General features: G+C 33.9%; 1 protein-coding gene and 1 pseudogene across 4 annotated transcripts; both read right to left on the reverse strand.

Annotated features, from left to right (window-relative positions):
• Nucleotides 1–3,403: 3,403 nt before the first annotated feature.
• On the reverse strand, nucleotides 3,404–8,231 carry LOC112728316 (putative disease resistance RPP13-like protein 1; annotated as a pseudogene).
• Nucleotides 8,232–16,112: 7,881 nt separating this feature from the next.
• Nucleotides 16,113–21,007, reverse strand: LOC112728317 (putative disease resistance RPP13-like protein 1). Of its 4 annotated transcripts, none has more exons than XM_025778399.3 (7): nucleotides 20,536–20,972; nucleotides 18,077–20,102; nucleotides 17,814–17,878; nucleotides 17,329–17,417; nucleotides 17,172–17,251; nucleotides 16,961–17,083; nucleotides 16,113–16,560 (listed from the first exon to the last, which is right to left on the reverse strand). In XM_025778399.3, the coding sequence occupies exons 1-2, from the start codon at nucleotides 20,837–20,839 to the stop codon at nucleotides 18,082–18,084; spliced, it is 2,325 nt and encodes a 774-aa protein (XP_025634184.1). In that variant the 5' UTR covers nucleotides 20,840–20,972; the 3' UTR covers nucleotides 16,113–16,560; nucleotides 16,961–17,083; nucleotides 17,172–17,251; nucleotides 17,329–17,417; nucleotides 17,814–17,878; nucleotides 18,077–18,081. The 4 variants fall into 4 exon arrangements, with proteins under 4 accessions (XP_025634184.1, XP_072065850.1, XP_072065849.1 ...); XM_072209749.1 differs by having other exon boundaries at nucleotides 18,077–20,148; nucleotides 20,536–20,952; XM_072209748.1 differs by having other exon boundaries at nucleotides 17,172–17,417; nucleotides 18,077–20,148; nucleotides 20,536–21,007.
• Between the last annotated feature and the right edge of the window lie 2,931 nt (nucleotides 21,008–23,938).

Consider the following 23,938-nt stretch of genomic DNA (forward strand, 5'->3'; position numbering starts at 1 on the left):
AAAAAAATATTTATAAAAAATAAATAATTAAATATAAATATATATTAAAAATAAATTAAATTATATATATTTATAATAAATATATTAATAATTAATTTTAATAAATAAATAATATTTTTAATAATTAAATATATTATATATGCATAAGTTATCGTCACAATGATTTATTACATGCACAGATTCATCGTTTCTCGCTCCCAATGGATTTATGTAGTATCTTCTTGTCATATTTGTCTTAATTTTTTAACTAAAATGTTTTGAATTACCACAATGGGTTAACATGGAGAATTTAAGTACGTAATTTGCATAAGATCATACGTGTAATTTCATTTTATTATTTTAAAAGTGTATTATTGAAAGAAAACGAAACTTTTAAAATCAAATTAATTTTACTTTTTTCATTAGGTTATTTTTACCTTTTCAGTCGAATTCAAAATTTTCCTTGCAAATATTTTCTTAATGAGTAAAAAAATTGTCGTGTTTGATAAACACCTTAGAGACACCTCAATTTATTTTTATGAAACTAAAAATGCGGTTGTTTTGTGTTTTTATTTTTTATTTTTTTAATATTTTTTATTTTAAAATAAAATTTTTTAACTTTTTTATTATTTTGTTTTTATTTTTAACAAAATTTAGAAAACAAAAAATATTATAAATAAAAACAAAAAATAAAAATACAAATAAAAGGTATACTAAATTTTCTCACAAAATCATGATTTAGAAATATTATCACTTAAAAAAAGTAATTTAAACCATTCTACCAATTTATTTACAAAGATGATCCCATTTTTGTGAATTTGGAAAATCTCTATTTTCATCTCCATAACAGGGATTTTTGCAAATATCTGTATTGCTGAAAATTTTTGCTTCTCTAAATCCAGCAGATAATAAAATGAGGAGAAAAAATGGAATTATGGGAAGCAATTTCTTTTTTTTTTTTTTTTTGGTGTAAAAAGAAATAGAAAGTGAAAGTAAAAAAGTTAAAAAGGGAGGAGACAGAAAAAGAGTGAATGCAACTGACGAAAATTGAAAGATGATTGGAAAACCAAGTGGGCCCACATTGCAGAAAATTGGCCCAAAAAGACACATATTGATATATGTAAATGATTCTATTGCCAACCGAACAAAAGATTAAAGTTCCATGCAAAATTTTTATTTTCTTAAAAAAATCATTTTTTTCAATCTCTGAATTTATTAATTTTTTAAAAGATATTTTACATTAATATTTAATTATATTTATTTTTTTAAATAATTTTTTATGTAATTAATATAAAAAATAATTATTTTTATTTACGAATCATTATGTATTTAAATATCTATATAATACTACTTTATATCTATAATGCATCAAAATTAAATTTTTAGAATAATTATATATTATATACATATTTTGAAAATAAAGGAAAGGTTTAATTAATAATAACCCAAATCAGATAAATAACTATCTACAAATTTGGAATGTTAAATTAGAATTTAGAAATTAGAAGTGAATGAGAATCATAGAAGTGCCCTGAAAGGCAAGAAAATCACAATTCTTGCAACGGGTGCACATGGCCGTTTTGGTCTGAAGATCTGGCCTGATTTCAAATATTTTAGGGGCTAATTTAGTATAATTTTATTGGATTTGGGATTAGATAAGGGTCTTAAAAATAGATCCGATCATTATTTCGGATTGGGTTTGGGTCAAGGCGAACGCAGCTTTACCCGACACATATGTATCCTAAGAAAACTAAAAAAGATATATATATTTTAAATTAATTTTAATATTATATTATATTGATTATAAGCTTATTGTTTTATTTTTAATCACACTTGTTGAATTAAAAAATAGATAAAAAAGCATCAAATTAGAATTTATGGACAAATTCAAGTTTAAATATGGATATCAACTTTTCGATAACAAATTTTTTCTTTATAAATAAGCGCATCATAAATAAATTTCTTTATAAATTATTGTTAAAGTTTTAAAGACTTGGTTTTCATCCGGTTTAAATTCAATATAATTGTGACTCGAAAATATTTAGATTTTATCGGATTTAAGGCCATATTAGGGTCTAAAAAATAGACTTAATATATATTTAAGATTGGATCTAAATCAAGACAAACTCAATTTTCACCCGACTCATGAACATTCCCAATTCTTGCACTCTTCCGATCAAACAAATATTTGTCAGCAAAGTTGTTTTTTTTCTTCAAATCCAAAGAATTCTTATTATTTTATACGTAGGTCATCGATTTCGCATTGTATAAATTGTATAAAAAAAAGAGGGGGGTGAGAAAAAGATTCACTTTTTGCCCATTTTTTCGAATTACTTTCTATTTTTTATTACTTTTCTATTTGAATCTTATTTCAAGATTTTTTCTTTTAGTGTCGTTTTTGTTCTATTTTCCTTTCTTTCAGTTAAAAAGAACTCCAAAGTCTACTTTTTTGTAGATCACGGTAAGAGAAAGAGAAATTTCACTACCTCATAATAAGTCACCATTCAACTACCTCATTTAGTTTCTGGTGGTATTTCTAGGTGATGCCTTAAATACATGACAATGGTGGTAATTCATGCATTCATTTTTTTTTATAATATGTAAAAGAGATGTTTGGTGTATTTATTATTTGTATCAAAGTTCAAAACGCAACTTAAAATTCATGAAATTCTTTTACTATGACCTAGAAACAAGTGACACAAATTTAGTAGTCCCTGTTGCTTGCAGAGGTGGAGTTAGACAAAATATTTAGGGACTGACATTTACAAATTAAGTTTAAGAAAATTATTTAAAATATTAGGGAATTGATAATTTAGTAGTAAAAAGATATTATAGTGTTTTAATAATGAATGTATTGATAACTCAATTAAAAAAATATTTTACTAATAAATTAGTTAGTATACTGTTATTATTTTTAAGTAATACCTATTAACAATAACCAAGTTGAATATTAAAGTACTTTATATAGCCTATTAAATTTTATATTTGAACTAATAACTCGTCAATATTTTGATTGTTTAATGGCCAAATTAAATTATTAGATATAATATATAACAGTAAACAAATACTTTCTGATTACAAATTTTAAAATATATGGATTATGTACATCATATTATTTGCTATAAGAAATCTATATTTCTTCTAAATATAAATCTTTTTAAACTAATTACATAAAATAATAGCTAATATTATATATATACCAAAAATTACTATAAGCACACTTATTATTCCTAATTAAAAAAATAAATATGGTAAAATAAGAATAAAAATGGCACCTCTAATAATATAAAATATATATTTACTATAATAAAAATAATTTAGAAGGAACGCATATTCAAAAACAAATTAAAGATACTCATAAAGTAAAATTAACATTTTAGAGCCCTTGCACTATACTTCCCTCTGTCCCTGCTGCCTACTAGAATTTGGGAGATATTTCATTATTTCACTTGCAATAATCAATTAGCTTAACTTACACACATAAAGTTCATGAAATGAGTTAGATTTCAATAACATGGCTCCATAATATAGTTTAGTCTTTCATATATCAATTATCCTTAAATAGAATAATTGAAGAAATGATGAAGAAATGAAAACTCTTGAAGGAAAAAAAAAAAAGAAAAGAATAATTGAAGGTGTTCTTGTTGCATTTTGATTAGTCTATCTGTCCTTGCAAAATTCTGTTCTAGATCATCCATTTCTTCTTTTGATTTTGTACGAGGATGATGTCTTCCATGAATTCTGCTTACTCCAACTTGATCCAATTTGTTTCTTGCAATCTTGCTGTCCCAAAACAAACACATTAGAAACTAAACCATAAATGTTTGCTATCACAAAGTAAGTTTCTTCATTCAACAGAAACTAATACTAAGATAATAAAATGCATACCAAAACCGATGAGGGATGATCTTTGAATTAACAAAATTATAACCTTGTAATAAACATTGCATAATTGCACTTAGAATTAGAACAAAGTATGTCTATGCTGCATGTAGTTTATGTATAACATTATGGCCCAAAATGCCTAATCTCTCACTGACAAAAAAAAAAATAAATCTTCCTTGAGTTGAGCAACATTTTTTTGAGAACATCATATCAGCCACTGAGCCTAGCTTTCAACATTACTTGCTCCAAATTAACAAGTTTTTCCATGCTATCAAACATCAACAATCTAAGAATTTTGTGGAAAATTGGAAAAAGACACAAGAAAATTCAATGCTTGTACTTATTTGCTTATGATCCCATTAAAATAGGTCACACCATGTGATGGTTGTACATACTTGATACTTGGATGTAGCAAAAGCAAAATCGTTATGAAAGGTGTATGAGAAGGTAATGCAGTGTAGGATTATACCTCTAAGAATGGTCCAGCTTGAAGTTTCTGTCTGCAACAAGAAAGTTCAACTATATGCCTAGCTCCTTGTCCATGTACTCAACCAGCAAATAATTACTACATACAAGAATTCTATTATATAAATGCAGTAAATATGAGAATTCCGAACTCTTGAATGAATCAGAATCAATTTTTTTATTTGTTCCAAAATATGAAAAATAATTTCAATATTGTGAATTCTAATTCTTGTCATTCCAAAATCCAAAATTGATATTGTATCCTATAAAAGCTAACAGTTTTTCAATGGACTACAAATTTGGAAACGAAATTAAGATTATATAAGAGAGAATGAATATGATGTTGGAGAAGATGAAGTGGGTTTGGAATAGAGAGAGAAAAAGAGTACCTGTTTTAAGATGTTGAGTGATTACGAATCTGTTTTCCATAAACAGAAATGTAGGAGATGTGGGAAATGGATGGCCAAATGTGGGGGTCCTTCTTCTGTATGCGTTCCTCCAACAACGGACATCTATTGATGCTGAGTTCACTTAAAGAGGCAGGCAGCCTTATGTTCTCCAGCTTGGAGCAGCCTGAAATTGATAAGTTTTGAAGGGACTGTGACTGTGACACCTCCAGAGATGTCAAATTTTCACATCTTTGGACTCTCATATATTTGAGATTTGGGAATGCTGGCAATGCAAAGGATGTAAGTGAATCGCAGCTGTTGTCTATATGTAACTTCTGTAGTGAGTGATGTTGTTGGTGTTGCATTGGGAATTCAACATTCTTGCAATCTATGATGGACAGAGATCGCAATGAAGGGGGCAAAGAATCCCCTGGAAATGATATGGCTGATGAGCAGTTTGAGATTTCTAGCCATGTGAGAGAGGTTGGTTGGGTGCGGGTCATGGCATTGAACACGTACTCCACCTGTTGCTCTCCACTAATCGATAGTGATTCCAAGGTGGAAAGTGGTACGTCCCGCATTCTTGCTTCTTGTATGTCAAACATCATTAATTGTTGAATGATGGGAGCTCTTGGCAGATAACAACCAAGCTGCTCGCATCGTGCAATGCCGAGATCCTTCAAAGATGGAAGGAAAGTGGGAAAATCTCCTCTTAACTTAGGACAATCCCATATACTGAGCACCTCAAGTTGAGGAAATGGTGCATCATCGTCATCACATTCAAATGACTCCCATTTCTCCCAGCAAGGCATTCCTGAAATATAAAGAGTTTTAAGGGATCGGAAGGGTATCTCGCCTTGATGATCAGTTCCATCATCCTTGTAGAATTCACCACCAATCATCTTCACCTTGTCGAAACATGAAATTTCCAGCGTCTTTAGAGAGGGTAATTGTCCAAGTGAAGGAAGCACCCAACAATTCCCGCATCCACTCAGCACCAACTCAGTCATGTTGTGGTACAAAGACTGCCCTACCCAATCTGGAAACATGGTACCCCTCTAACCCTTGATTCTTAATTCTTTCAGGTCTTTGTGAGGTTCTAATTTGGCAAGTATATCTTTTTCCATTTGGGAATCAACCATATCACTATCTTCACCTGATGACCACTCCAAACATAATTCACTCATGTATTTCTTATCAACCATCCTTGCCTTCCAAGCTTCACTGCTGTTAACCACATTCTCTAATATCTCAATACGAAATGACCCTCCAAGATTTACAAGTTCTCCCAGTTCCCCGATCCCATTCTTTTCATGCTTGCCAACAATAGAGTAAGTCAGAGTCTGCAAGTCTTTTAATTTGCCCATACCTTTTGGCATCTCTTCCAGGTCAGTGTTTTCGATATCAAGATGACGCAAATTCACAAGATTTTGCATGTTGGAGGGAAGCTTTTCAAGGTTTTCACACTCTCTCAACTTCAAAGTTTGTAAATTGTACAAATCACACAATGACTCAGGCAATGTTACAACTGATGTGTTAGAAAGATCTAAATAACGCAAATGAATCAATTCACCAATCGTATCATGCAACAAGTCTTCCTCATGCGAAAAGGATTTAAATGACAAAACTCGTAAGCACTTCAGTTCTTCTAGCAGGTGACAAGGATCGATTATTCCCTCTGAGAAATCATCACATGTATCCAAATTGATTTGCATCAATGTCCTTGCATGCTTTAAACTATCACATACTTCCACGATCTTTGAGACTGAATCATTGCAAAGAACATATGACAAATGACGAGTTTTAGTATCATGCTTGAGTACATTTTTTAGTTCAAAGGTTCTAAAATAGAACATCCGACCATAGAATGTCGCCAAATCATGTATGAGGTCGTGCATCACAAATGATTTTTTGTAAGCATTATTAGAAGGCTGAAAAAATGATCTTGAAGCTAAATCATTAAAATATTCATAACCAACTTCTTCTAAAGTGCTTCCGCTCCTTGGTTGTTGTAAAAGACCTTCTGCCATCCACAATAACGTCAATTCATCTCTATCAAACTCATAGTCCTTGGGATACAAAGAACAATAAACAAAACAACGTTTTAAGTATGAAGGAAGGTGGTAATAACTGATCCTCAGCGCAGGAAGAATCTCACTTTCCTCTTCAGAAAAATCCCAAATTTCATTGTTCAAAATATCATTCCAATCCCTTTCATCATCTTTGGTACTTAGTAAGCTCCCAAGTGTTTGAACAGCCAGAGGTAATCCCTTACACTTTTTAACGATTTCTCTCCCTACCTTTTCAAAACCTAAACGGTCTTTAGAAAGCAAGGCAAGATTTGCAAACAACGACCAACAATCTTCATCATTCAACACACTCAAATTGTGGGCTTGATGGTCATGACTTTTGACCATATTTGCAATCTTTTCGTTACGGGTTGTCACAAGAATCCTACCTCCATGCCTCCCTGCCTCAGTTCCACATTGAAAAGGAGTAAGCAATTTTTTCCAAGCCATATAATTGTTAATCCACATGTCATCCAAAACAACCAAGAAATTCTTCCCTGCTAGCTCATTCTTCAAACGAAGCTGAACTGAATCTAAATCATTCAAGTTACAAGGACCAGAAGTTGCTTTCTCTACCACAGTTTTAGTCACCTTAAGAACATCAAATTCTTCTCCAACACAAACCCATGTTTTAACATCAAACTTTTGCTGCACTCTGTCATCATTGAAAACCCATTGAGCCAAAGTAGTTTTTCCAATCCCACCCATCCCCCAAATGGGGATCACAGATAGTTTACCATCATTACTATCATCCAACAACAATTTGACTATATCTTCCCTCTCTTGGTCCCTACCAACAAAAACATCAGACTTTTGAACAAGAGATGTTGATTCAATTCTCCCTGACATGTTCTTCACTGAAATCTTTTCTAGACCAAGGATATCTTTATGACTTGCAATATCTTGTAGTCTAGCAATGATTTCTTCAATTCTAGTAACCATCTCCCTATCTTGCAAATTGAGAAAGCGAGACAGGAAGTTACCTGGTGGTGGATCCTTCCGAGTGGCAGCTTTGGTGGCGATTTCATCCAACAAGTCATCAGCATCATAGACAGCATCTTGGAGATTTTCAAGCCATCTCTTGACAGCAGGGTTAGAAATCTGTTTCTTCTCAGCATCATTCAGCACAGCTTCAACCACATTCAAAATGGTCTCCAGCTTTTGAAGCAGCTTCTGGTCAACCTTCTTTCCTTTCATCATGTTGATGATTGCAGGGTCGGACAGCCGGTCAAAAAGAACATTGATAAAAGAAGACAGAAAAGCTCCTCCAACAAGTACAGCAGCCATCTTCACAAGAGCAAGAAGTAAAAGGAAGCGGTTTGTGTATGCACTCAAAACTCAGAATTCTCTCACAAACACACAGTATGAAAGGGGTAGCAGTTCAGTGAAATATTATTGTAAATGTGGTGCATGCTGATATTATTATATTCTTATTGTCTTGCTCCGAAGCTGTGAGATGCTTTTGGTGCCTTTGGTCTTCATTTTTCCATTTTTTAAATGCTCCCTACAACGGATCTTTAGCTGCAAAATATTTAACAATATCCACTTGTACATTTATTTATTAACCCACCTACCATTACTAGTTGTCACGGTAAATTTTAGAATGTTAGATTTAACAGTGTTTGTATAGTTTTCTGGAGTGTTTGAGAATACTCTAGATGGTTCCGGAACGTTCTAGAATGTCCTAGAAGGTCCCGGAATACCCTAGAAGGTTCTAGAAGACTCTGAAAGGTCATAGAGTATTCTAGAAGAGTGTAGATGTATATAGAAGTATAAAGAGTGGTATGGAATAATTTAGAAACATTTAGAGAGTTGTGGTAGGATAGATATTTGTAAAGAAGGTTCTGGATGATTAATCTGGACCGTTGATTAGATTTAATCCTAACCATCCATTGAGGAGGTGGATGGCTATAAATAAAGGTGAGAGTTAGAGTTTGGGTGTGTGTGAATCATTTGTAACCACACTTGAGCAATAAAGTGTTCTTCCACCAAAGCTTCCTTTCTCTTGTGTTCTCTTGTATTCTTAGCTTTCTTGCTAAGTATTGAGGGTTAGGCTGACTTGGTCTTAGCTCAAGAGGTTGAGTAAGTCCGAGTGCCGGCACGGTAGCGTTGGAGTGTGTCCAAGGCCGTGACAATTTAGTATCCGAGTAAGGTTCGAGAGGGAGCACAAGTGATTTGTGGGTATGGCTTCTAGTATCACCATGGAGTATGTTGAGTCTCAAAGGGGAAGAAATGCTATTCCTTCTCAATGGGGAGGCAAGAAGATCCGTTCTTCAAGTGAGCCTAGAGGTAAGGATTCTAACTTCTTAGAAGAGAGAGTTTTCGTGTTGGAGAATGTTCTATCCTCTATGGATGAGCGTTTCCAAAGGATAGAACATGATAAGGAGACCATCGAGGCTCACGTGTTAGGAGAACTAGATGCTTTCAAAGAAAGCATGCTCCAAATCGAAGAGAAGCTTGAGAATTCCTTAAAGCTATTTGAGGAAGTTCGAGTTTGGTTCGAGGAGGCAAAATCTCGACCAACCATTATAAGGGAGACGACAAAGATTGATCTCTCCAAGCCAAAGGAGTTTAAGGGCGTAAGGGACGCTCGCGAGGTGGAGAACTTCTTATGGCAAATAGAGAGGTACTTCGAAGGCCAAGGGGTGGTCGAAGAAGCAATAAAGGTACGCACTGCAGCTCTCTACCTTTCTGATAATGCTACTTTGTGGTGGAGGAGAAAGTGCGTAGATATGGAAAATGGTACTTGCAACATAGCCACATGAGAAGATTTCAAAAGGGAATTGAAAAGACAATTCTTCCCTGAGAATGTGGTTTATGAAGCAAGGAAGAAGTTGAGGGAGTTGAAGCACAAGAGTACGATTAGCGACTACGTAAAGGAGTTCACTACTCTCACGCTTCAAATCCCCAACTTAGCATCAGAGGATGCATTATTCTTCTTCATTGATGGACTCCAACCTTGGGCAAAGCAAGAACTACAAAGAAGGAACGTTAAGGATGTCGATGAGGCCATCGTGGTAGCCGAATCACTCATTGAGTATCATAGGGGAGACTCTAAACCCAAATCATCCACCAAGCCTAGTTCTACTAAAGGTGGGGGAGACAAGAGAAAGAGTTTCTCAACCAAGAAGGAAGGAAAATACTCTTCAAAGAAAGAGTACGAAGAAAAGAAAAAAGCTTTCGTGCCCAAAGGAGGATGCTTCGTGTGCAAGGGACCACACCAAATGAAGGATTGTCCCAAGTTAGGGACTTTGGCATCTATCGCCGAGGAACGAGAAGCTCAAACTCAAGTAACTGAGTGTGTTGGATCTATCCAACACATGAATGCTATGAAGGGCAAAGAGGCAAGCACTACAGAAAAGAAAGGCTTGATGTATGTCAAAGCCTTTATCAATGAAAAACCCGTCATGGCTATGATCGACACTGGTGCTACACACAACTTCATCACGCCTGATGAAGCAAAGAGGCTTGGGTTGAAGATCACCGAAAAGAATGGCTGGTTCAAACCCGTGAATACCAAGGGGGAACCCTTAAGGGAGTAGCAAAAGGGGTTGAGATGACTCTTGGTTCTTGGAAGGGCCTTGTGGATTTCTCAGTAGCACCATGGACGATTTTAAAATAGTCATCGGACTCGATTTGCAAAGGAAGGCAAATATAATACCTATGCCATACTACGACGTAGTATGCGTCATGGAGAAAGGGTCTCCGTGCATGGTCCCTACAGTCTCTAAAGTTGGAGGACCACCGATACTCTCCGCTATGCAACTCAAGAAAGGGATCAAGAAAGGAGAGATTACATATTTGGCTCTATTACAAGAGGAGTCAACATCCGAAAGAGAAGACGTTCCTCTCAAAATCAAGGAAGTCCTTGAAGAAAATAAGGATGTGATGCCTCCCGAGTTGCCAAAACAACTACCACCTAGGAGGAAGGTGGACCATAAGATTGAATTGGAGTTAGGAGCAAAGCCGCCCGCCTCAACACCTTATAGGATGGCACCGCCAGAACTCGAGGAGTTGAAGAAGCAACTCAAGGATTTGCTAGGTGCTGGGTTCATCCGTCCATCGAAGGCACCTTATGGCGCACCAGTCTTGTTCCAAAAGAAGTATGATAGTTCATTGAGACTATGCATCGACTATCGAGAACTGAACAAGGTAACCATCAAGAACAAATACTCCATTCCTTTGATAGCCGATTTGTTTGATCAACTTGGTAGAGCCAAGTGGTTCTTAAAGCTAGATTTGAGGTTAGGATATCACCAAGTGAGGATTGCCGATGGTGATGAGCCTAAGACCACGTGTGTCACGATGTATGGATCGTATGAGTGGTTGGTGATGTCTTTTGCCTTGACCAACGCTCCTGCGACCTTCTGTACCTTGATGAATGAGATCTTTCGACCTTACCTTGATCGGTTTGTAGTGGTCTTGGATGACATTGTTGTCTATAGTAATACTTTAGAGGAACATGTAGAACACTTACGAACCGTGTTCAAGATCTTGCGAGAGAATAACCTATATGTGAAGAAGAAAAAATGTTCCTTTGCAAGGGACGAAGTCCACTTCTTGGGACACATCATTAAAGGTGGAACTCTCTGCATGGATCAAGGAAAGGTGAAGGCTATCAAAGAGTGAGAGCCGCCAAACAAGGTATCTGAATTGAGGTCATTCCTTGGGTTGGCTAATTACTATCGGAGGTTTATCAAGGGATACTCCGCTAAGGTTGCACCATTAACTGATCTTCTCAAGAAGAATCACTCTTGGGAATGGTCAAAGGAATGTCAAAAGGCCTTTGATGAGTTGAAGGCTGCTATCACAGAAGGACCAGTACTAGTACTACCCGACTACTCAAAGGTATTTGAAGTCCACACTGATGCTTCTGACTACACTATTGGAGGAGTTCTGATGCAAGAAGGACATCCTATTGCCTTTGAGAGTCACAAGTTGAATGATACAGAAAGGCGATACACTGTCCAAGAGAAGGAGATGACCGCGGTGGTGCATTGTCTGAGAACTTGGCGTCACTACTTGCTTGGTTCACACTTCATCGTCAAGACAGACAATGTGACTACAAGCTACGTCCAAACTCAAAAGAAGTTAAGCCCCAAACAAGCTAGGTGGCAAGACTTCTTGGCTGAGTTTGATTTCGAATTCGAATACAAGTCAGGCAAGACTAATTTGGTAGCAGATGCGCTGAGTCGCAAGGCTGAGTTGGCGGCCTATGGTGGAAGGAGATATTGTGCATACCATCAAGGAAGGGTTGCATCACGACCCATTAGCCAAGAAGTTGGTGGAGTTGGCTAGAGAAGGTAAGACCAAAAGATTTTGGTTAGAAAACGACCTTCTCTACACAAAAGGGAGAAGACTATACGTTCCTAAATGGAAAAATCTGAGAAGGAAGTTGGTAAGAGAATGCCACGACACCAAGTGGGCTGGTCACCAAGGTCAGCGAAGGACCTTAGCACTCATTGAATCTTCTTATTATTGGCCTCAAATGAGAGATGAAGTGGAGAGCTATGTGAAGACTTGTCTTGTGTGCCAACAAGATAAGATTGAAAACAAGACACCAAGTGGGTTGTTGGAACCTCTGCCTCCATCAGAGCGACCGTGAAAAAGTGTCTCTCTAGATTTCATCTCTGCCTTACCGAAGTCCGAGGGGTTTGGATCTATTCTTGTGGTAGTGGATCAATTTTCAAAGTATGCTACCTTTATACCCGCTCCTACTGACTGCACTGCAGAGGAAGCAGCACGACTATTCTTCAAGAATGTGGTGAAGTACTGGAGATTGCCTAAGAGTATCATTAGTGATCGAGATCCACGCTTCACAGGACGACTATGGACAGAGCTGTTCAAACTCCTTGGGTCGGAGCTTCACTTCTCAACAAGCTTCCATCCTCAAACCGATGGGCAGACTGACAGAGTGAATACCTTACTTGAGTGTTACTTGAGGCATTTTGTAAGCGCTAATCAGAAGGATTGGACAAAACTCCTAGACATTGCTCAATTCTCATACAACCTGCAAAGGAGTGAGTCTACAGGAAAGAGTCCATTCGAGATTGTGACTGGACAACAGCCGCTTACACCTCACTCTCTTTCTTTCTCTTACTCAGGAAAGAGCCCTGGAGCTTATCATATGATTAAGTCATGGGAAGAACAAGCAGATGTCACTCGTTCTTACCTCGATAAAGCTGTCAAGAGGATGAAGAAATTGGCAGATAAGAAGAGGAGGCATGTAAGCTATCAAGTGGGAGACAAGGTAATGATCAAACTTCTTCCACAACAATTCAAAGCCTTTCGCAAGGTTCATAAGGGCTTAATCCGCAAATACGAAGGGCCATTTGAGATCATTGGACGTGTTGGGGAGGTTGCTTACAAAGTACAACTCCCTCCCTCTATGAAGATCCACCCGGTCTTCCATGTGAGTATGCTTAAACCATATCATGGAGACCAAGACGAACCGAGTAGAGGTGACTCAAGTCGCGCTCCGCCTGTGGTAATTAGATCCTTTGATAAAGAAATAGAAGAGATCTTAGCTAATCGCATCGTGCGACGAAGAGGGGTGCCACCAAGTATCCAATACTTGATCAAGTGGAAAGGGCTCCTGATAACCGAAGCTAGCTGGAAAACTCGCGAAGATCTGTGGCAATTTCAAGAACACCTAGAGCGCTATCATGAACAGAACGCGACGAGGACGTCTGCGCATTAGGTGGGGGAGAATGTCACGGTAAATTTTAGAATGTTAGATTTAACAGTGTTTGTATAGTTTTCTGGAGTGTTTGAGAATACTCTAGATGGTTTCAGAACGTTCTAGAATGTCCTAGAAGGTCCCAGAATACCCTAGAAGGTTCTAGAAGACTCTGGAAAGTCATAGAGTATTCTAGAAGAGTGTAGATGTATATAGAAGTATAAAGAGTGGTATAGAATAATCTAGAAACATTTAGAGAGTTGTGGTAGGATAGATATTTGTAAAGAAGGTTCTGGATGATTAATTTGGACCGTTGATTAGATTTAATCCTAACCATCCATTGAGGAGGTGGATGGCTATAAATAGGAGTGAGAGTTAGAGTTTAGGTGTGTGTGAATCATTTGTAACCACACTTGAGCAATAAAGTGTTCTTCCACCAAAGCTTCATTTCTCTTGTGTTCTCTTGTATTCTTAGCTTTCTTGCTAAGTATTGAAGGTTAGGCTACTTGGTCTTAGTTCAAGAGATTGAGTAAGTCTGAGTGCAAGCACGATAGCGTTGGAGTGTGTCCAAGACCGTGACATAGTGCTTCTTAGTTCTTATACCATAAAAAAATTGTTAACCTCTCTTTATTTTGTCACATACTACAATGCACGCATCTGCTACCTTTTTATAAAATAATTTTAACATAAAATTGTTTTTTATATTTTTTGTTGGGACCAATTATTTAAATTATTTAAGATTTCTTAAAAATTTTCGAATTATAGAAAATTATTATAAGTATTTTTTTAATAATAAAATCACGATAAGCATATTTTGGTTTAAATACAGTTGATAAGCATTTTCATAGTTTAACAAAAATTTCTAAAGTAATTATTTAAATTAATTACTGAAATTTATAATATCTGACACTTTAACGTTTAAATCTTAAAATACATAAATTAGTCTCTAATATGTATCTTTTCTAGACAAAATTGTATTGTCTAATGAAAATAGATATCAGAGACTATTTGTATATTCTAAAATTTAATGATTAAATTGTCTAATTTTAAAAGTTTTTAAGAATTTATTTGAATAATTATTCAGTGCAATGCATATACTAAATAACTCTTAAAAAATCTTCAATCATATATTTTAATTTAAAAGTATTAAAAAACTATTTCACAGCAAAAAGTAGTTAAAAAGTAATTAATAATTGATAACTAAAAATTTATAGATAAGCATATGGTAAACTGTAATTAATAATTTTCAATTTAATTCTGATTATCGTATCAAAAGCAGGTTAATTATGCAAATTTAAATGTCTGAAAGAAAAAAAAAACGTATTTCTTTTACATCAATTAATTATTTTTATTAGGTATATAATATACTTCTTGAGTTAAGTAGGTTGAGCTTTTATAAATTGTGGATTTCTTAGCGAATTACTTTATATCATATTAGTGTACTAATTGGTGTTAATATGTGTATTCTATATATTTTATTAAATTTGTGATTTGTAGAAACCTCAATTCAGGGACGGGAAGTGCATGCAGTGAGTGAGGAGGGTAGAGAGAAAAGTAGAGCCAAGGTAAGATGCAAAATGAATACTGAATTATATTGATTCAATTCTCCTTGACATGTTCTTCATTGAAATCTTTTCTAGACCAAGAATAACTTTATGACTTGCAATATCTTCTAGTCTAGCAATGATTTCTTCAATTCTAGTAACCATCTTTTTATCTTGTAAATATGTTTTTTTCTAATCTAGCAATAACTTGCATTTTATGTTTTATTGGAGACTAATTACTTAAATAATTTGGAGCCGATTAAGAATTTTTTAATTATAGAGAGTATCTATAAGTATTTTTTAATAATGATGTCACGATAAAACATATTTTGGTTTAAATACAATTGATAAGCATTTATAATTTTATATAGTTTAACCAAAAAAAATCTAAAGTAATTATCAAAATTAATTTCTCATATTTTTAATATTTGACACTTTAGTCTCTATTTTAAAATACATAAAATAATTATTAATATTTTTCTTTATTAGAGAAGAACTATATTGTCTAACGAAAATAAATATAGAAAAAAAAATGATAAAATTAGAAGAAAAAAAGGTTGCTTATGTATTGACTATTAAAAATTTGACGATAAAAGTAGAATTGAAACTTATCGAAAATATTAAGGATAAAATTAAATAAATTAAATATTATGAATTTTTTTATTTTATTTTTTTGATATTAAGGACAAAAAATATATTCTATTCATAACAAAATTATATTGATATGTTCCTAAGACACTTCTTATGTTATTCTTACATAGAATCTGACATGTTTTAGTCATTTCTCCAAGATAATTTTTGTTAGATAATACTATAGTGAAAAATGAAAAATATTTTTTCAATAAAAAAAATTGTATCATATGCAATTCACTCTTTTTTTCTAATTTAGTGAAAGTATTCACTCATCTTCTAATTTTACTATTTTCAAAAAACAATTCTCTTTTGGTTCAATAATTAAGTAACATTTCTAACTTCTTTCTCAATTTATTTTTATTAGTTTTTATGTAATATATTTGTAATGATACTTTTATTTTATTTCTTAAATTGAATTTAGATTTTTTTTATTTGCTTTCTCACAATATTTTCTAACCCAACAAGCAAATGACTAATCCATCATAGAATTGAGTTATATTGAAGGATTGTTGCATACATAAGGTCGGGTCTGAACTCTGACAATTACTTAAACGAACTAATGAGCTAACCAATAAGTTCATCAAATGAATTAACTTGGCTCCACAATGTAGTTTAGTCTTTCATTATTCCATATATCAACTATCCTTAAATATAATGAAATGATGAAGCATGAAAACTCTTAAGAGAAAAGAAGATAATTGAAGGTGTTCTTGTTGCATATTGATTGGTCTATCTGTCTTTGTGAAATTCTGTTCCACATCATCCATTTCTTCCTTTGATTTTGTACGAGAATGATGTCTTCCATGAATTCTGCTTTGGCATTGATGCAGAGACCGCACCTCGTGAAATCTTTCTTGGCCAGGTTCCTTTGCTCTCCAAATGGTGCTTACTACAACTTGATCCAATATGTTTTCTTGCTGCCACAAAAAAGAACACATTAGAAACTAAACCATAAATGTTTTCGCCATCATAGTTAGTTTCTTAATTCAACAGAAAGTAATACTAAGATAATAAACGGAATACCAAAACCAATGAGGGATGATCTTTGAATGAACAAAATTATAACCTTGTAAGAAACATTGCATTTGCACTTAGAATTAGAACAAAGCATGTCTATGCTGTATGTAGTGTATATATAATATTATGGCCAAAATCTCTAATCTCTCACTCTGACCAAAAAAAAAAAAAAAACAGATGGCCATGTGTTTTTGCTTATAAGCCATGCCACTTGTTCAGGACTGCATCATGCATAATTATGGGCTAAAACAACTTCTTACAATAAAATAACAGTAATACTACTCAAAACTTAAAACTTACTCAAAGACATGCCTCAGAATTCATTTCTTCCTTGAGTTGAGCAACATTGTTTTGAGATCATCATATCAGCCACTCAGCGTAGCTTTCAACATTACATGCTCCAAATTACCAAGTTTGTCCATGCTATCAGGGGGTAAAAAAAAAAGCAACAATCTAAGAATTCTGTGGAAAATTGGAAAAAGACACACGAAAATTCAATGCTTGTGCTTACTTGTTTATGATGCCACTAAAAGAGGCCACACCATGAGCATGTGATGGGTGTACATACTTGGATGTAGCAAAAGCAGAATCCTTATTCACAATGGTTATGAAACAGATGTATGAGAAGGTATATTGTATAAGAAATGTTATGAATCATAGGATTATACCTCTTAAGAGTAGTCCTGCTTGAAGTTTTGACAAGAAAGTTCAACTATATGCATAGCTCCTTGTCCATGCACTTACCAGCAAATAATTTCTACATACAAGAATTCCATTCCATTATATAACTGGAGTAAACATGAGAATTCCGATTTGTCAAATGAATTCTATTCTTGAGTGAATTTTAATTCTTGTCAATCCAAATATACTCTTAAGATCCTCTACATTAGAAATTTGAAACAAATAACTCAATTACTCTACAAGATCTTTCGTTAAGCATGCCCAAAGATTTGCTATATTGTTTATTGCAGATTTCACACATGAGACTTTGAAAAGTATAGAATAATAAGAGCATTTTTAATGTCAAACTTGTACTGCAATGACAATTAAATCTCCAGGAACCCTTTTAAGTTTCAACAGAAAAAAGCAAAGTACACGACAAATTTAATCATTAAATTTAAATAGAGAGTTTAGAGAATAGAAGCATCCTTACAAGAATGGAGGTGCAGCACCCCAATGCAACAAATTCACGAGTCCCAGAAGAATCATTGGATGTCCCTATGAAAAAAGAAAAATAAATGGGTAAACACAGTTAAATCGGGAGATAAAAAAAACCAAAATTGATAGTGTATCCTTAAAAAGCTAACAGTTTTTCGATGGACTACGAAATTGGAAATAAAATAAAGATTATGTAGGAGAGAATGAATATGATGTTGGAGAAGATGTAGGTTTGGAATAGAGAGAGAAAAACAGTACCTGTTTTAAGATGTTGAGTCATTATGAATCAGTATTCCATTAAATTGAATGTAGGGGATGCGGGAAATGGATGGCCAAATGTGGGGGTCCTTCTTCTGTATGCGTTCCTCCAACAACGGACATTTATTGATGATGAGTTGACTTAAAGAGGCAGGCAGCCTTATGTTCTCCAGCTTGGAACAGTCTGATATTGATAAATTTTGGAGGGACTGTGAGTGTGACACCTCCAGAGATGTCAAATTTTCAGGTCTTTGGATTGTCAGATATTTGAGATTTGGGAATGCTGACAATGCGAAGGATGTAAGTGAATCGCAGCTGTTGTTTATATGTAACCTCATTAGTGAGTGATGTTGTTGGTGTTGCATTGGGAATTCTACATTCTTGCAATCTATGATGTACAGAGATCCCAATGAAGGAGGCAAAGAATCCCCTGGAAATGATATGGCTGATGAACAGTTTGAGATTTCTAGACGCGTGAGAGAGGTTGATTGGGTGTGGGTCATGGCATCAAACACATACTCCACCTGTTGCTCTCCACTAATTGATAGTTGTTCCAACGTGGAAAGTGGTAGGTCCCGCATTCTTGCTTCTTGTTTGCCAAATATTCTTAATTTGCGTATGATGGGAGCTCTTGGCAGATAACAACCAAGCTGCTCGCATCCTACAATCCCGAGTGCCTTCAAAGATGGAAGGAAAGTGGGCAAATCTCCTCTTAACTGAGGACACTCCCATATCGTGAGCTCCTCAAGTTGAGGAAATGGTGCATCATCGTCATCACATTCAACCGACTCCCATTCCTCCCACCAAGGCATTATTCCAATATGCAGAGTTTTAAGGGATCGGAAGGGTATTTCCCGATGATGATCAGTTCCATCATCCTTGTAGAATTCACCACCAATCCTCTTCACCTTCTCCAAGCTCGAAATGAACAGCCTCTCTAGAGAGGGTAATTGTCCAAGTGAAGGAAGCACCCAACAATTCCCGCATCCAATCAGCTCCAACTCAGTCATGTTGTGGTACAAAGACTGCCCTACCCAATCTGGAAACATGGTACCCCTGTAACCCCTGATTCTTAATTCTTTCAGGTCTTTGTGAGGTTCTAATTTGGCAAGTACATCTTTCTCCATTTGGGAATCAACCAGCTCACTATCTTTACCTGATGACCACTCCAAACATAAATGACGGATGTATTTCTTATTAACCATCCTTGCCTTCCAAGCTTCCCTGCTGTTAACCACATTCTCTAATTTCTCAATCCAAAATGACCCTCCAAGATTTACAAGTTCTCCTAATTCCCCAACCCCATTCTCTTCATGCTTGCCAACAATATAGTAAGTCAGAATCTGCAAGTCTTTTAATTTTCCCATACCTTTTGGCATCTCTTTCAGTCTAGTGCCTCTAATATTAAGATGACGCAATTTCACAAGATTTTGCATGTTGGAGGGAAGCTCTTTAAGTCTCATACACTCTCTCAACTTCAAAGTTTGTAAATTGTACAAATCACACAATGACTCGGGCAATGTTACAACTGATGTATAAGAAAGATCTAAATAACGCAAATGAATCAATTCACCAATCGAATCGTGCAACAAGTCTTCCTCACGGAAAAGAGCTTTATTAAATGACAAAACTCGTAAGCACTTCAGATCTTCTAACAGGTGACAAGGATCGATTATTCCCTCTGAGAAATCATCATCTATATACAAATCAATTTGCATCAATGTCCTTGCATGCTTTAAACTATCACATACATCCATGATCTTTGAGACTGAATCATTGCGAAGACCATATGACAAATGACGAGTTTTAGTATCATGCTTGAGTAAATTTTTGAGTTCAAAGGTTCTAAAATAGAACTTTCCACCATAGAATGTCGCCAAATCATGCATGAGGTCGTGCATCACAAATGAATTTTTGTAAGCAATATTAGAAGGCTGAAAAAATGATCTTGAAGCTAAATCATTAAAATATTCATAACCAACTTCTTCTAAAGTGCTTCCGCTCCTTGGTTGTTGTAAAAGACCTTCTGCCATCCACAATAACGTCAATTCATCTCTATCAAACTCATAGTCCTTGGGATACAAAGAACAATAAACAAAACAACGTTTTAACATCAAATTTTTGCTGCACTCTGTCATCATTAAAAACCCATTGAACCAAAGTAGTTTTTCCAATCCCACCCATGCCCCAAATGGGGATCACAGATAGTTTACCATCATTACTATCATCCAACAACAAATTGACTATATCCTCCCTCTCTTGGTCCCTACCAACAAATACATCAGACTTTTGAACAAGAGATGTTGATTCAATTCTCCCTGACATGTTCTTCACTGAAATCTTTTCTAGACCAAGGATATCTTTATGACTTGCAATATCTTGTAGTCTAGCAATGATTTCTTCAATCCTAGTAACCATCTCCCTATCTTGCGAATTGAGAAAGCGGGACAGGAAGTTACCTGGTGGTGGATCCTTCCGAGTGGCAGCTTTGGAGGCGATTTCGTCCAGCAAGTCATCAGCATCATAGACAGCATCTTGGAGATTTTCAAGCCACCTCTTGACAGCAGGGTTAGAAATCTGTTTCTTCTCAGCATCATTCAGCACAGCTTCAACCACACTCAAAATGGTCTCCAGCTTTTGAAGCAGCTTCTGATCAACCTTCTTTCCTTTCATCATGTTGATGATTGCAGGGTCGGACAGCCGGTCAAAAAGAACATTGAGAAAAGAAGAGAGAAAAGCTCCTCCAACAAGTTCAGCAGCCATGTTCACAAGATCAAGAAAGTATATGAAAGGGTAAGGGAAGTGGGTTGTGGTATACACTCAACACTCAGAATTCTGAAGAACACAAAGTTTCTACTTTGCAGTGTAGCTTAGCCAAGTACACGATGTGTTGCTTACTTCAATAATTGAGTTGAAGCAATAATTTCTTTTTCTTTTTTTTTTTTCTCAAAAAAAGACTTTTATGAGTAATTACTCAAATCAGTCCCAAAGATTTTAAAAGCGGACACTTTAATCTCAAGAAAAATTAATACACAGATTAATTCTCAAAGTTTTACTTTGGCGGACAGATCAGTCCCCAATTTATTTTTTTTAGGGATTAAAATGTCCGTTTTTAAAATCTTTAGGGACTGATTTGGATAATTACTTTGTCCGAAAAATGAACTGAGACTGATTTGTCGGTCAAAATAAAACCTTGAAGATTGATCTGTGTATTATTTTTTCTTGAGAACTAAAGTATCTACTTTTAAAATTCTTGGAGACTAAGTTGGGTAATTATTCTATTTTTATTTTCCTATTGGAAATTTGGAATCCAAGTGTATTCAAATTTGAAATGATAAGTCTTTAACATCGTGGGGACCATCCTCCACCATCTGATGAGAAAAAACAAATGTGAATGGTCCTTAATTGTATTGGAAGATATTATTAGCTATTCATAGTTCATACAGTAACCTGCTTTATATGACTATGATGATTTAATGTTGGATTAATGGATTACATAAATATGATTATTTTGATTATAAATTAAATTACAGCATGGGATAATAGTGTCCAAATTTTTACCATCTTTTCGGGGAAAACAATATTGTAGGATGATTTTATCAAAGTAGGACGATTTCAGGTTTTTTGTATGTTTAATTATTTTTATATCACACTACTCTTAAAAATTATAATTCAACCTTCTTTTTATCTTAATGGAATTTTAAATGAAATTTTTCTTTATTAATTATTTTAGCATGGAATATAAATTTGTCGAAATGAAAGTGAAAGAGTACACAATGATAACTTTGCTGTTTGCAGTTTACATCATTGCCATTGGGCTTTGTTTTCTTATAGTTGCGAGGCTCTGCTTACTTATATAATTTGGATTGATTAAGTGATTAATTTTGTATTTTTTGTTTGTCATTGATTTTCTTTTGTTTGCTATTGATGTTCTGATCTTATGTGGTCTTATAGTTGCGAGGCTCTGCTTACTTATATAATTTGGATTGATTAAGTGATTAATTTTGTATTTTTTGTTTGCCATTGATTTTCTTTTGTTTGCCATTGATGTTCTGATCTTATGTGGTACTCTATAAAGTTTGAATATTTTGTTGAGTTGTTGTGTCTGTGTGTCAAACACAATACTTATCTATATTCGTTCGATATGCGTGTTTATTATGTTCAAACTGTGTTTTAATAAAAAATAAAAAAAATTTTACTGGACACGCTTAGACATATGTAAATACCATCACGTGTCAGCGTGTCCAATTTTATTCTTAACATATATTTTTGAAATAAATTTAGATATAGTATATATTATTATTTATTAAAATAAAAAATATTTTAAATACTTGATATAATTAAAATAAGACATTAAAAATAATTAAAAAAATTAATTTATATTTTAATATCAATAAAATATCAAAATATCATTATGATTTATCTAAAAAATATTTTATATTTTATATATATATGCGTGTCCCCGTGTCTTATAAAATTTTAAAATTTGTGTGTCGACATATCTCGTATCGTGTCGTACTCCGTATCCATATCAATGTCCGTACATCATAGACAGTGTTTATTAATAACATGAAGCAAAGGTGAATACACAATTTGTAGGTTATTCATATAAAGTTCTTTTTCAGTTTCCACACAAACTCAAATTTGAACTAATGAAACATCAAATTAACAATAGCAGTTGGAGTTAATTACAATTTTACTTGAAAACATTCGAAAAAATTTAACTACGTCACATTCTGATAAAATTGTATTTTTATAAAAATAATTTAATATATTCAATTAAACTATTTAATATAACATATATTTACATTTTAAATAAAATCATTCTAGTAGTGATTATTATATTTTAAAAAATATTACTAAAATTAAAATATTCTTTATTATTAAATAATATTTTTAAAAAATTACTTACAAAATATTATTAAAATATAAAAAAATAACTTTAATTTTAATAATATTTATAAACTATATATTCTAACATAGTCATACTAAAATTTATTCCTTAAATACTATGTTTAAGGGAGTTTTAGAAATTTTGTGTTAAAAAAATAATTATTTTATCTAAATTTTAATTAAATTTTTATATATTTTTTAATTAAATTTTTATACCATAGATTTTGTAATTAAATTTTTATCGTGATAAAAATATTAAAATTAATAAAATATTCTATTAATCTATATAAAATATTCAATCAAATATTAAATATATTTATTTTATTTAACAGAATATTTCGTTAATTTTAATATTTTTATTATGATAAAAATTTAATTACAAAATTTGATATAACATTAAAAATAAAAATATATGAAAATTTCATTAAACCATAAAAACTGAGAAAGTAATTAAACAGGAAAAAAAAAAAGAGTAGCGCACAGTACACAGAATACCTTAGCTTCGTTATCAATTTTATTGACTGAAAGAGGGAAACGATCGTCGCGCAGTTCAATAAAACCCTACCACTCTCCTTTTCACTTCTCCTTCTCCGTCGGAATCTAACGTCATGTTCTGCCGTACCTCCGTTGCCCACCGCCTCTCTCCTCTTCTCGTAACCCACTCCTCCGCTTCTACCACCACCATTATGATCCCAATTACTACCATTATTATTATCTAAGAAGTTCAACCCTCTTTATCCCTCTTTCTCTCTCTATTTGGACTCGGATCTCACTTTCATTATCGAATTTTCTCATTGAACGGTCGTAATATTCGTCACTTTTTTCATTGAATAGTGATGGCGGCGATGTTGATGAGTTATAGTAGCACTGCATGCTTCCCTGCTTTTAGTTTCACTGTTTTTTGCTCCAACAATGCCACCAACGCCAATAACAAGAGATTATAATAAAAAATATCGATTTTTTATTTGC

This window comes from Arachis hypogaea, chromosome 12 (assembly GCF_003086295.3).
Source record: "Arachis hypogaea cultivar Tifrunner chromosome 12, arahy.Tifrunner.gnm2.J5K5, whole genome shotgun sequence".
NCBI classification, from domain to species: Eukaryota; Viridiplantae; Streptophyta; class Magnoliopsida; order Fabales; family Fabaceae; genus Arachis; species Arachis hypogaea.